The sequence below is a fragment of the Salvelinus sp. IW2-2015 genome, linkage group LG14 (genome assembly GCF_002910315.2).
Source record: "Salvelinus sp. IW2-2015 linkage group LG14, ASM291031v2, whole genome shotgun sequence".
Taxonomy (NCBI): Eukaryota; Metazoa; Chordata; class Actinopteri; order Salmoniformes; family Salmonidae; genus Salvelinus; species Salvelinus sp. IW2-2015.
In genome coordinates this window covers 21,337,672-21,352,345 of record NC_036854.1, presented here as the reverse complement: position 1 = coordinate 21,352,345, position 14,674 = coordinate 21,337,672, and the positions used below count along the sequence as shown (strand labels likewise).

At 48.0% G+C, this 14,674-nt stretch overlaps 1 protein-coding gene across 1 annotated transcript in view; it reads right to left on the bottom strand.

Moving 5' to 3' along the window:
• The window catches only part of LOC111972962 (protein tyrosine phosphatase non-receptor type 14), a 107,700-nt gene that overhangs the window by 16,132 nt on the left and 76,894 nt on the right, over positions 1-14,674 (bottom strand). The window contains exons 5-12 of the mRNA XM_070446775.1: positions 11,556-11,634; positions 10,373-10,447; positions 9,258-9,345; positions 9,082-9,170; positions 8,707-8,849; positions 4,933-5,019; positions 3,419-3,525; positions 3,011-3,154 (exon numbers count right to left, since the gene is read on the bottom strand). Coding sequence (XP_070302876.1) covers positions 3,011-3,154; positions 3,419-3,525; positions 4,933-5,019; positions 8,707-8,849; positions 9,082-9,170; positions 9,258-9,345; positions 10,373-10,447; positions 11,556-11,634 — 812 coding nt within the window. The remainder of the gene's footprint in view (positions 1-3,010; positions 3,155-3,418; positions 3,526-4,932; positions 5,020-8,706; positions 8,850-9,081; positions 9,171-9,257; positions 9,346-10,372; positions 10,448-11,555; positions 11,635-14,674) is intronic.

The window sequence follows — 14,674 nt, the reverse complement described above, 5'->3', positions numbered from 1 at the left end:
TGGTTGTTTGTTGAGAGAGATTCTCTTCGCCCCCCTGCGGTCACATATCCTGACATATATAGCGGGCTAGGAGGCCAGATAAGCACGAGTCATGCCACACGTTCCAACAGCACTTACGCGCTCTGCTAGCCCCGCTAGCTAGCAACGCCATGGGACAAAGGCGTAGATTTCACACCATCCCAGCACAACTGTCTGGGACTGGTGTAAGAAGACGACAACCAAGGCTAGCTGTGTTAGCCTGAAATATGCTCTACTGTTAGCCTACCTACACTTACATGCAAACAAGGTAAGACAAAATATGTTAGTTAATAACCATAGCCAAGTAGTGGTCTGATAATGTTGCACAGTTGCTTTCGCAACAGCTAATGGGGGATCCTAAATAAAATACAAAACAGACTATTGGCTTATAGTAAGTGAAAACAGCACGCCTGAATCTCAGTACTTTCTGACACTGTCAGACCCCCCGCTCCAGACCCCCCCCCTGTTTGGCATAGCAGGTCCGGTGTTAGTACCTTTTACCCCGCTTCATCAGCTAGCACTTGGCCGCCATCCTCCCTGGCCCCATCCTCCGCGAGGGTTTCTGGTTTACAAGGCACCCTCGACCCTAGAGCCGTCCCGCTGAAGCGGCCCGCCATCATCAGGAGTCTCTCTTATTGAGTCACCGACATCTATCTTGTTCCTTCCAGCGTTTATCAGGAAAGAAGGACAAGCCGCTGTCATGGTTCGGTTACCGTGAGTAGCGTGGCAGAGAACCTGAACCGTGCCGCCTTCGTGAGGTGTGTGAATTAATCGTCTTGTCGGCTATAAACTTTTGCCTAAAATCTGTCATGCACGGTGCCTTAGGGGGAGATAAGAACGTATTTGGAATGCCTTATGCTAGCAGTAGACTGTCTGACTCTTGCGTCCATTACAGAAACACTCAATCCCTGAACCTATCTACACAGTCTTCCTCTCTGCCTCTCTTCAACTCCTCTTCCTGTACTATCCTTCCCACTCTCGCATTCTCTCCCTTCTCTTTGTTCTCATCTCACCTTTTTCTTTTCCCTCTCGCCTCTTCCTATCCTCGTAACTCTTCTCTTCTCTTCACCTCATCGTTCTCCCTCGCTCTCTCTTCTCGTTCTATTCCTTTCTTTTCTCCTTACTTCTCTGAGACACCAAACTGGCCCCATTGCTGGTCCTCCTCGGATTATTCTTCCTATTCCCCTCCCACCCTCACCGTCTCCCCCTTCACCCTCCTTGTTAATCCCCCGAAAACATGGTGGTAGGCCGGAACCTTAGCGGCTCTCTGGACAGAATCTTAATTAGGACACGGTGGGAGCAAATGGGTGTGGGTTAAGACGTATGGGTTGCCGTATGCTTATGGATGAGAGGGGTAGCTAATGGGGGAAACATAGGGGCAATATACCATATGGAAATTAAAGGCTGGCTGGACAGGAGACGGCTTTTAAGTTTGGGCTTCAGACATGCTAACAAAGCACGCAGTGCACCCCCCCCCCCCACACACACAAAAAGAGGTAATCAACTGGGCATTAGTGGTGGTATAGCTGTAAAAGACTGGGACCTAAGGTGTTACCTCCAGGTGCTGACTCCAGATTACCGGCTTTAATCACTGTTGAAGTACACTGCAAACAAACCCAAACTGTTTGTTGGTTTAACTAAGCAAGCGGTGTGTTTTACACATTTCTCTTAATCAATTTTTTTTTTTTAGCACTGTATCACCGCTGCATTTACTCCTCAAAGCTTAGCTATCGACGGGACTTAATTGACCGTGAATTGATTGAACGTGGATATGTAGCACGGTTTGTGACAACTATGTAAAAAGCCTGTTATATGCAAATGATCTACAGGATACATGCTGCCTAAATATAAGACATACAGAGATGTTTCGTCAGCGTTTTTTTTTTCTCTTTATTTTTTTAACACCCCCCAAAAAACCCAGTGGGGAATACCACAGACTTAATATAAATTTTAGATAGATTGAATTAGACATGCAAATACGAATTAGATTTTTGAAATAGATAGACCGATATAGAAAATTGGATATTAGAAAAACTAGACTTGGAGTAACTGTATCTTACCCTCCTGGCAATCTCTTCCTCATTCCACTATGCGATTCCTTACGGAGAGAACATCGAAGACACTTGGGCCTCTCCACTCTTTAACTGGCCTCCTTCCGACCTTCATTCACACTGGTCAGGTCTGTTCTCAGAGATTGACGCCCCACGAAACTCCCCCATTCATTCCCAGCCTGTATCCCAACCGGGTCAGTAGGGTCTACCCCACCACCCCCTTACACCGTCCCTGACTCTGCCCACGCTTTTCGCCCGGGCCTTGGCGGGCTTGCTTTGGATCCTTGTTTCCCTGGATTGGTTGTCCCTGGTGTCGGTGTGAGCGCGTGGCCTGGCGATCGCCGGCAGAGCGAGAGAGACGCTTGGTGGACTGTCTGGGTGATCCGGGGGTACTCCGGAGGGGCTTGTGGGCGCTTGGCAAGGCGGCCTTTTTGAGCTGGCAATAATGTTTCTTCGTTACAACCTGGGATTGAACGTCCCCACTCAGGCCCTTCCCTCTTCCTCCTCCTCCTCTCTTCCCGTCGCTCTCATGCTGTGATCAAGCTTTGGTGCGCTATGGAGCAGGGTCTTCTGTTTGCTGGATAGGGCCCCGCCCACTCCTTGCGCCGTGGCAAGGATGGGCATGGCGGGGTCATTCTGGCTTCTCATCACATGAGGCAAGCTCTATTGGGCTGGTGATTGTGGTCGGAGGGGTTAGTGATTGAGGCTGCGGTCTGCACGGGTTGGAGGTGGCAATCACGTATGCTCTTGAAGTATTCCTCCTGTTTACGTGGCGGCAGCCATCCCTTCATTCAAACACCACCCATGCCCCTACCATTCCGTCATCACTCCTCCCCCAGCCCTTTCATTGCTGCTTGGCGTCACTTGCCAATGCTCTGTGTCTTGCCCCAGGGTTGATCCGTTTGCACTTAGCGACAAGTTAGTGCGTTCTGCTAACCTACCTGCAGAGGCACTGGGGCACCGCGGGCAGAAGACTGTCCGCTGGAAAGTCTTCTACAGACAGCTGCACCACTGGGCACCGTGACCAGCTCGGTGGCTGCTGCCGCCCATGCACTGGGTTCCGGTGGTGCCAGCCGGGCGTACTTCTGTCGCGAGGTCGGAAGGACGGGCTAGGGAGGGCCTGGCCCAATTGTGGTTCTGCAGCATAATGTTAGACACGTCTTGCGCTCGTTAGCTCCCTCGTTAGTAAATAGCCCCCCCCTTTGGTTTGCGCTAGTTCAGGTGGCGTGACTCTGATGTAGTTGAGAGGGATTGTGAAGCTCCCACCCCCTCCCTCCTCACATAGCAGACTGGCAGGGGCCCTGACTGGACTCGGGCCCAGGTAGGCAGAGGACTTCACAGGCCCTTACTGTAGCTGAACGCTGAGGCCATAGAGACGGTTTAGCGTTACCTGGAGCTAGGAGCCCCCTCTCTTCATCTCTGGGCTTGGACTCTACTAAACCACACGGCTCTGCCGCTTTCGACGAAAAGCAGACGGCAATTACAATATTTGAGACGTCCTCAGTGATTGCGCTGTGACAGGTTCCCATGGTGGGCGGGCGAGCATGTGGCACTTCTGGCGCCACATCACAGCTTCATCATCTAGCGTGCCAGTTAGGAATGGGCAGATGATGCACCGATGGCGATGACTCGGGGAATGTACGTCGGGGCGCATCACTCGGATGCCAAGACTACTGAGGTTTTAGGGAGATGATGAGGTTTTGTCGACGAATGTTTGGGCAGTGGTTCAAGGGAGCTGAGGCTCGGGACTAACTGTTACATGCGCCCATGGGAATCAGTCTCCATTCGGAAGCCGAATTCGACCGACACCGGCTTCCAGACTTGCATTCAGACTTTGTAGTAGAGAGTCTATCATGGAATCTATGCTTGCTCTGTAAAGGAGGGCGGTGGGGAGAATAGGAGAAGCAATGATTACAGAATTCACCACACAATAAAGACATCCAAACACACATTATCACCATTACTGTTTTTCATACCCACTATCAACACAAACATCATTCACCTCTAGTTTTCATAAACTATCAAACACCCTCAGATCAAAATATGATCGATTGCCCACCTATCAAATAAGAGTATATCACCACACCCACACAGAGTTACCCACACTGGTTACCCACACAGACGTTACCCACCAGAGTTACCCACACTGGTTACCTCCACACAGAGTACCCACACACGAGTTACCCACACTGGGTTACCCAACCTGGGTTACCGCACACTGGTTACCCACACAGAGTTACCGACAAGCTGGGTTACCCACACGAGAATAGCCCACACTGGGTTACCCGACATGCGGGGTAACATATGACCATTTGTTTTCTCCCACTGCTCCGTCCGACAGTGTCAAGAGCAATCGCATGACTGGATATTTCTGGCATTAAGAGGCAGAGTAAGAATGTTCTAACTGTGAACGAGGAGAATGAAAGAGGGAACGCACCACATGTCCTCAGGTTTCTCAGCACTCCAATCAAGGTTGAATCTAGAATTGGCTGAGAAGGAGAAGTTGTTTAAAGCCGAAATAAACACGACTCATACTACCTGCTGGGGGAAATTGCGTAGTTAGCTTGATTTAACAGTTTAGCTGTTTCATGACGCATACAAGGAACTTCCTGTGTAGATGATTCAACAGTCTACAAAGTGATGGAAGGAGAAAACAGCTTGAATGGTTAATCATATTCAGAGACCACTTCATTACACACTGCCAGAGATAGGGAAGGATGGAGGCAGTGATTTGTGACTGATGATATAAATGAATGGTTATTACAGCTTAAAGGAGGTACCCCGGTATAATGATACTTGTTTGAACTGTAACCTACATGCCAACATGTAAAAGTTCATTGTAAATGCTGTTTTTGTCGCGTACCCGTTGAAGAGCTCTGTGTGTCCTGGTACATCTCTGCATACTGGCGAGCTCGCATTGGCTGGATGGATACAGGACTGGGCGCCTTGGCTAGAGAGAAGCGGAGAGAGGAGAGGGCGAGAGACGAGGAGAATAGACGACAGAGAGGAGGAAGAGCCAGAAAGAGCAGTAGGACGAGAGAGAGAGAACAGGAGGAGAGAGAGAGAGGGAGGAGAGGGAGGAGAGAGAGAGAGAGAGAACAAGAGACCAGAAGGAGAGAGCGAGGAGTGGGGAGAGAGAGGAGCAGAACAGACGAGAGATCACTGGAGGAGATAGACGACAGAGGAGAGAATGAGAAGAAAAGAGCAGAGAGAGCGAGACACAGAGAGAGATGAGCAAGAGAGATGACAGATGGAGAGAGAGAGAGCAAAGAGAGAGAGACGAGAGACGAGAGGAAGAGACGAGAGGAGAGGATTTAGAAGATGAGAAGAAAGTTATCGTTCAAAACCTGTGATCTAAGGGGTCCTCCCACGAGTGGCTGTGCGTCCCTCCATGAGAGATTGAATTTTTGGACTGTCCAACCATGTGGCCGACAATATAGCCCTCGCTCATTGTCCCAGCCAGCAGGGAGGGAGGAGGGAAAATCACTGATCCTATTGTCAAGTACACATCGGAAACACTGAACCGCCCCAAACAAGCGCCCACAACACACGGCCAACAGCAACACGCCAAAACCAAACTCCCTAAACCACCCCCAACCACCAGCCACCGGCTGGGTCTAGGGTGTCTGCCCTGATAGGAGAGCGGGGCCTTTTTATAATCGTCCTACATTGCACTGATATTCAAACTGTTAACCCTATAATACCAACAAAGCCTAACTCCTTCAGGTAACTCCCAAAACAGTGCAGCCAAAGATAGCAAGAAGCTTGTATCTGCTTTTCTAATTAATATCATCTACATGCCAAGAAGGAACAAGAACGAGACAGACGAACGAGTGAATTGACACGTAAATACCCAGAGAGACGGCGGTGAGTGTCCAGGGATGGAGCGGCCCTCCTGGATAGGTGCCAGGGGAGTGGGCGGGTCTAAGGAGAGGAGGAGAGAGAAACAGAAGAGAGAGAGAGAGGAGAGAGGAACAAAAGAGAACACAAAGATGAGGGAGAGAGAGAACAGAGACGAGAGACAACGGAGAGGAAGAAGGGAAAGGGAGGAGAAGAAGAGGGAGAGAGGAGAGAGGAGGGGAGAGAGGAGAGAGAGGAGAGAGAGAGAGAGAGAGAGAGACGACGAAGGAGAGAGATGAGACGCAGAGAGACCAGACACAGAAGAGGAAGAGAGAGAGAAGAGAGAGCAGAGAGAGAGAGAGAGAGAGAGAGAGAGAGAGAGAGGGAGAGAGACGAGAAGAGAGTAGAGACGAGAAAGAAATGAGTTTATGCCTGATGTTAGTTGCACATTTGAACCATATTATAAAACTCAGTGCGTAATGCTAAAAACAATGGACTCATATCTGAATTCTGCCATCTCATGCACGTTCGCCATTGTGGAAAACTGGACAGTATATAGCTTCAATGTTACAGGACTCACTCTGCACAGTCTTGTTCTGTTTGTAAACTTGTGTCTGGCCGTGAAGAGCCGAGGCGTTGTACGTTTGGACAGCTCTATGGTCCATCCTGTGGATACCAACACATGTATCACAATGTCAACACACATGACACCAATTGTCAACCACACCACACACACACATATGTACACAATGGCACAACACAACACATGTCACAATGTCAAGCACACCCACGACACCACCAACACATGTACAAAATGTGCACACACCGTGCCACTACAATGTCAACAACCATGACAACAGCAACGAATGTACACGAATGTAAACACAACATGCACCACAGATGTCAACAACACATCGACAGGCACAATGTAACACACCAATGAGCACCACAACACAAGATTACACAATTCTAACACACCACGGACACACACACATGTAACATCAACAACATACACAATTGTACGACGCCGACAACATACCAGTCAACGACAACACAGTCGAATGTTAACATCGAATCACAATGTCAACACACATAACACAACACAAGTAGCACTGTAAACAACACACGACTACACAAACATGTCAACAGCATGCAACACATCTGCACATATGCACAAACCATGTCAACAACACAGTACAGCAATGTCAACCACCCATGACACACAACACAAGTACACAATGTCCACCATGACACACCATCACTGACACCACCAACACATGTACACAATCGTCAACACACCAAGTAAGCACACATACAAACACATCGGTATTGTACGACACTGTCAACAACCAGTACACACAACACATGTACAACAAGCCCTGACACACACAACACAAGGACACAATGTCAACACACTGCACAAAACACAAGTACACATGTCACACACACCACAGACACACGTAAACAAGGACACAATGTCAACACACACACGCACACAATAAACATGTACACAATGTAACACCGACGACACCAAACACAATGCAACACCACGCACGACACAATGTCAACACCACAAACACACATGTACACCAACTGTCAACAACAGCACACGAACCTCAACATCTTTATTGGTACAGCACACACTTGTGTATTCAACACACAACAACAGTGAGCACAAAATGTCCAACACACTCACACATGTCACCACACCATGTCAACACACACGTACACACATGTCATACACACACACACGACAACACATTACAGCAACAACACACAACGTACAGACACTTATGAGACCGGTTACACACAACAATTGGGTGTTATAGTTCAACACACAACACATGTACAAAATGTCAACACACGTGCACAATGTCAAACACCATGACACACAACACAAAGTACACAATGTCAACCCACCACGACACACAACACATGTAGCACAATGTCAACACACAAACACCAAGTACACAATGGCAACACACCACGACACACAACACATGTACACAACACAGTTCAACACACACACATGTACAAATAGTCAAAAAACACGTGCCACAATGTCAACACACCATGACACACACAACACAAGTACACAATGTCAACACACCACGACACACAACACATGTTACCACAATGTCACACACAGTGCCAACAATGTCACACACATGACACACAACACACTAGCAATGTCAACACCCATACAACAACACAAGTACACATATTCAAACACACACCGACAAACAACACAAGTACACAATGTCAACACACAACACATATGTACACAACAGTCACACACACGTACACAATGTCAACACAACGACACACATTAATTACACAAGTCAACACACCACACACACAACACATGTCACACAATGACCAACCACACAACACCACGGACCACCTAATATGCATTCAACACACCATCAACAATCATGTACACCAATTGTCTCCAACACCACCGACGGACACATCAACACACGCTTTACACAATGTCAGCACACAACGACACACAACACAGGTACACAAATCTCAAACACACAACACACTGTACACAATCGTCAACACACGTAACACAGAATGTCAACACACACACCACATGTACCACAACGTACACACAACCACAACGTGTCACATTCTTTATATGGACGGAGTTACACACAACATTGGGTGTTATGACTGGCACATTCAGAAATTATTTTTAGTGTATAATGTGATACAAATGACAAATATTTTCCAAAAGGGAAACCTCCTCACCCCACATCGTATCCAAGTGCGTGTGTGTGTGTGTATGTTTATCCGTGTCCCGTGAGACGGCTTTTGTGTGTTCCGTTGTTAGATATGACACTCACCGTGTGAAACATGATGGTGTCATCTTTACTGGTTATCTCTACTGTGATGGCCGACTTGTTGTGCGCTATGTTACCAATGTCTTTCCATCTGTATCACACACACACACACGTACACATACACACAGAACCCACACACACACCCATGCATGTGCACAGATACACAGGCACACACGCACGCACGCACACCCACAAATAAACACACACACCCACACAGAGACACATATGCATACAGTTTAGTAGAGGTTAATGTTACTTCATTTCCTTTAGCAAGGCAAACCCAACCAATAGCAAAAGGTGTTGAGGGGTGAGAGGAGACCCACCTGTGGTGCATAATGGACCTGCCGTTCCTGTGTTTGACGAAGACTCCGATGAAGGACACACCAATGAAGATGTCATTGGTGTAGGTGTCCTGTGAAATACATACTTATGTATTAAAGTATGGAAAATCATGTAGTGGTGAGTGTGTGTGTGTGTGTGTGTGTGTATGTAGACACACCTTAGCAGCAAAGCTCTCCTGTCCAAAGCCATCCAGCTTCTCTACCTCCTTGATATAGAGCAACTCTGCTTCTGCAAGCTGCATTCGACTGAAACACACACACACACATCATAAATATCACACACCCACGCACGCATGCATGTGTTATGAACAGGAAGCCAGTAGGGGCAGTGTAGTTTATAGTAGGACTTGGTAGACTGTAGGGTGGTGTTCTGAACAGGAAGCCTGTAGGAGCAAGGTGTAGTTGTATAGTAGGACTTGGCTAGACGGTAGGTGTGGAATGCTTCTGAACAGGAAGCTGTAGGAGCAGTAGGGTAGTTTATGTAGTAGGACTTGGTAGAACTGATAGGGTGGTTTCTGAAACAGGAAGCCTGAGTAGAGCAGTGCTGTAGTTTATAGTAGGACTTGGTAGAACTGTAGGTTGGTGTTCTGAAACAGGAAAGCCAAGTAGGAGCAGCTGTCAGTTTTATAAGTAGGATGGTAGAACTGCTAGGGTGGTGTTCTGAACAGGAAGCCAGTAGGAGCAGTGTAGGTCTATAGATGGACTTTGGTAGACCTGATAGGGTGGTGTTTCTGAAACAGGTAAGCTGTAGGTGCATGTAGTTTTATAGTAGACGTATGTGTAAGACTGGTAGATGTGTTGCTGAACAAGGAAGCCTGTAGGAGCAGTTTGTAAAGTTTATAGTAGAGGCATTGGTTAGCACTGTTAGTAGTTTCATTGAACAGGAAGCCTAGATCAGGAGCAGTGTAGTTAAGTAGGGCTTGGTAGCTGTAGGGTGGTGGTAACTGAACAAGGGAAGCCATGTAGGCAAGCAGTGTAGGTCTATATAGTGGACTGGAGACTGTAGGGTGGTGTCTAAACAGGAGCCTGTAGAGCAGTGTAGTTAATAGTAGGCTTTGGTAGATCTGTAGGGTTGTGTTATGAACAGGAAGCCGGTAGGAGTCGTGTAGTTTTAGTAGGACTTTGGTAGACTGTAGGGTGGTGTTATGAACAGGAAGCCTGTAGGAGCAGTGTGTCTTATAGATAGGACTTGGGTTAGACTATAGGGGTGTATCAGGAGCGTAAGCGAGTAGTTTATAGTAATGGTAGACTGAGTCGTTAGACAGACGCCTACCAGTGACTCTTACTGTCCTCGCCACCGCTTCTGAGCTCCACTTCCTCGCAGACCTCATCTACATGAGGCCAGATTCTGAGACGGTGGCGAGAAAAGAGAGAGAGAAGAGAGAAGGGAGCAGGAGAGAGAGAAGAGAGAAGAAGAGAGAGGATGACGAGAAGAGAGAGGAGAGAGAGAGAGAGAGAGAGAGAGAGAGAGGAACGAGAGGGAGAGAGGGAGAGGAGGGGAAGGAGGCGAGAGGAGAGACAGGAGAGAGACAGAGAGGGAAGGGAGAGAGAAGAGTCGAGAGAGAGAGAGAGAGGAGAGAAGAGAGAGGGAGAGGAGAGAAGAGAGGGAGAGAGGGGGAGAGAGACAGACCGGAGAAGGGGGGGGAGAGGGGGAGAGAGAGACAGAGAGGGAGAGGAGGGAGAGATAGTGATAGAGGAAGTGAAAGAGAAAGCAAGCCAGGGAGGTAAAGGGGGGTGTCAGGGAAAGAAGTGATGGGGTGAAAGAGAAAGTGGACATTAATCTCTGCAGGACTTGAGTGAACAGAGAGAATGAGCTATATCAGATTACACACACAGCCTTCATATTCACCCCTTCAACACCCACTCACTACCCCTCCATTAGAGCACTCCATCACTGAGTGTGTGTGCGAGTGTGTGTGTGTGTTTCAGAGCGGGAGAGAAAAATTACTCTATGCAGGCCTCAGACGTCCATTGTCATCGCTCGCTCTCTCTTTCTGCCTCCCCCCTCCTCTATGTTTCTCTATGCCTATTAGTTTGTCTCTGTAACCACCTTCTTTATCCTATATTCTTCTCCTTCCTTTATCCCTCACTCTCTCTACTACCTCTCCTTACTCCCCACACACTCCCTCACCTCTCCCTCTCTTCCTACCTCTCAGTTCATCTCTCCCTCTCTCCCTCCCTCCCCCTCTCTAAGCAGGGCCTCTTGTCTGTCTTGTCACTCACTCACTCACTCACTCACTCACTCACTCACTCACTCACTCACTCACTCACTCACTCACTCACTCACTCACGCACACCTGAGCTTGAAAAACATCTGAGACAGGCAACATCAAACACACACCTGAGAATACCGACTGAGAGCACACACACCTGAGCACTGAAAAACACAAAAGATGGCACGCACGCACGCACGCACGCACGCACGCACGCACACACACACAGAGGTGTAATGTGACAGTTGACTCACCACTGGGAAGAGCACGTACTCCCTGAGGAAGTCCTGAGACAGGAACTGTGTGAAATCCCCAAAGTCAGCTAGAAGAGAGGAGAGAACACACTGAGATCTACACTTAACTCTACACACACTGAGACCCACACTGAGATCTACACTCAACTCTACACACACTGAGATCTACAATCAACTCTACACACACTGAGATCTACACTNACCCACACTGAGATCTACACTCAACTCTACACACACTGAGATCTACAATCAACTCTACACACACTGAGATCTACACTCAACTCTACACACACTGAGATCTACACTCAACTCTACACACACTGAGATTTACACTCAACTCTACACACACTGAGATCTACACTCAACTTGTATAGTTGAGTGTAGATTCAGTGTGTTGTAGAGTTGAGTGTAACATTATGTGTGTAGTAGTTGAGTGTAGATCGTAGTTGGTGAGGTTGAGAGTGGTTAAGTTATATGTATCAGTGATGTGATATAGTGAGTTAGATCTCAGTGTGGCGTGCAGTGTGGATAGTTGAGTGTGATCTAGTAGTGTGTGTAGAGTTGATTAGTAGATTCAGTGTTGTGTAGAGTGAGTGTAGATCATCAGTGTGGTCTAAGTGACTAGTAGTGTGTGAGTTGAGTGTAAGTCTCAGTGTGGTGTAGAGTTGTGGAGTGAGAGTTATCAGTAGCTGTGTAGAGTTGAGTAGTGAAACTCACTGTGGTATAGAAGTGATTATGTAGACTCAGTGTGCTGTAGAGTTGAGTGTAAGAATCTCAGTGTGAGGGCGGTGTGAGAGTTGAGTGTAGATCTCAGGTTGTGTAGAGTTGGTGTTCTACGGGGCGTAATCTAGTGGTAGAGTGTGTTAGAGTTGATTAGTATGATCTAGTGGGGTGTGTAAAGGTGGAGGTTGAAACAGATGTAGTGATCATACAGTTGTAGTGTCTCATGTGGTAGAGTGGTGTATTAGTAGAGTTTGTAGATCAGTGTGACTAATGAGTTAGTTCTTAGGGTCGTGTAAGTTTGATGTCTCTATGGTTCGCTCTCCGTTCTGTGCTCGACTTTGGGGAGTTTCACGCAACAGTTCGTCTGTTCAGGATTCTTCGGGGAGTACGTGTTTCCAGTTGGCTGCAGCATCGTTTAATGTGGCATCAGGTTATGTGTTGTCGGCGGTGGTGCGTGGTGAGGGCTTGCGTGCGTGCTCTCTTATCTGTCTATTTGGTTCGTGCGTCAGGTGTGTGTGCATCTCAGTTCGGTATATCTCAGGTGTTGTAACGTTTGAGACTGTTGCCTTGTCTACAAGATGTTATTTTCAAGCTTTCAGGTGCGTGCGGAGTGAGTGAGTGAGTGAGTAGTGGGAGTGAGTGACGATGAGTGAGGAAGCGAGTGAGGTGAGTGAGTGGAGTATGAAAAGACAGCACAAGAGGCCGTAGTAGAGAGGGGGAGGGAGGGAGAGAGGGGAGATGAACTGAGAGTAGGAGAGAGGAGAGGTGGAGGGAGTGTGTGGGGGTAAGGGAGAGACTCATCTTAGAGAGAATGAGGGATAAAGGAAGAGAAAGAATATAAGGATAAAGAAGGTGGATTACAAGGACAGAACTAAAGGCAGAGAGGAAACATAGAGGAGGGGGAGCACGGAAAGAGAGAGCGAGCGTTGACAATGGACGTCTGAGGCCTGCCATAGAGTAATTTTTCTCGCCCGCTCTGAAACACACAACACACTCGCACACACACTTCAGTGATGAGTGCCGCTAATTGGAGGTAGTGAGTGGGTGTTGAAGGGGTGGAATATGAAGGCTGTGTGTGTAATCTGATATAGCTCATTCTCTCTGTTCACTCAAGTCCTGCAGAGCATTAATGTCCACTTCTCTTCACCCCCATCACTTCTTTCCCTGACACCCCCTTTACCTCCCTGGGCTTGGCCTTTCTCTTCACTTCGCTCTATCACGATCTCTTCCCCCTCTCTCCCTCCTTCTGTCTCTCTCTCCCCCCCCCCCCCCCCTCTTCTCCTCTGGTCTGCTCCCCCCTCTCTCCCTCTCTCTCTCTCCCCCTCTCTCCTCTCTCTCTCTACCTCTCGCCCTCTCTCCCTTCCCTCTCTGTTCTCTCTCTGTCTCTCCTCCCTTCTCCCTCCCCTTCCCTCTCTCTCTCTCTCTCTCTCTCTCTCTCTCTCTCTCCTCTCTCTCTCTCTCCTCTCATCTCTCTCTCTCTCTCTCTCTCTCCCTCTCTCTCTTCTCTCTCTCTTTCTCTCCCACCTCTCAGAACTGGCCTCATGTAGATGAGGTGCTGACGAGGAAAGTGGTACTCAGAAGGTGGCCGGCAGGAACATAAGAGTCACTGGTAGGCGTCCTGTTCATAACACCACCCTACAGTCTAAAAGTCCTACTAGGTAACGACCACTGCTCCTACAGCTTCCTGTTCATAACACCACCCTAACAGTCTACCAAAGTCCTACTATAAACTACACGGGCTCCTACAGGCTTCCTGTTCATAACACCACCTACAGATCTACCAAGCCCTACTATAAACTACACTGCTCCTACAGGCTCCTGTTCTAACACCACCCTACAGTCTACCAAGTCCTACTATAAGACTACACTGCTCCTACAGGCTTCCTTGTTCAGAACCACCACCCTACAGTCTACCAAGTCCCTACTATAAACTACACTGCTCCTACTGGCTTCCTGTTCATAACACCACCCTACAGTCTACCAAGCCCCTACTATAAACTTTTTACACTGCTCCTACAGGCTTCCTGTTCATAACACATCTACAGTCTTACCAAGTCCTACTATAAAACTACACTGCTTACCTACAGCTTCCTGTTTTCAGAAACACCACCCTACAGGGCTACCAAGTCCGACCTATAACCTACACTGCTCCTACAGGCTTCCTGTTCAGAACACCACCCTACAGTTCTACCAAGTCCTACTTATAAAACTTGACACTGCTCCTACTGGCTTTCCTGTTCAGAACACCACCCTACAGTTCTACCAAGCCCTACTATAAACTACACATGCCTCCTTACTGGCTTCCTGTTCAGAACACCACCCTACCAGTCTACCAAGTCCTACTACAAACTTACCCACTGCTCCTACAGGCTTCATCTCTCCCTT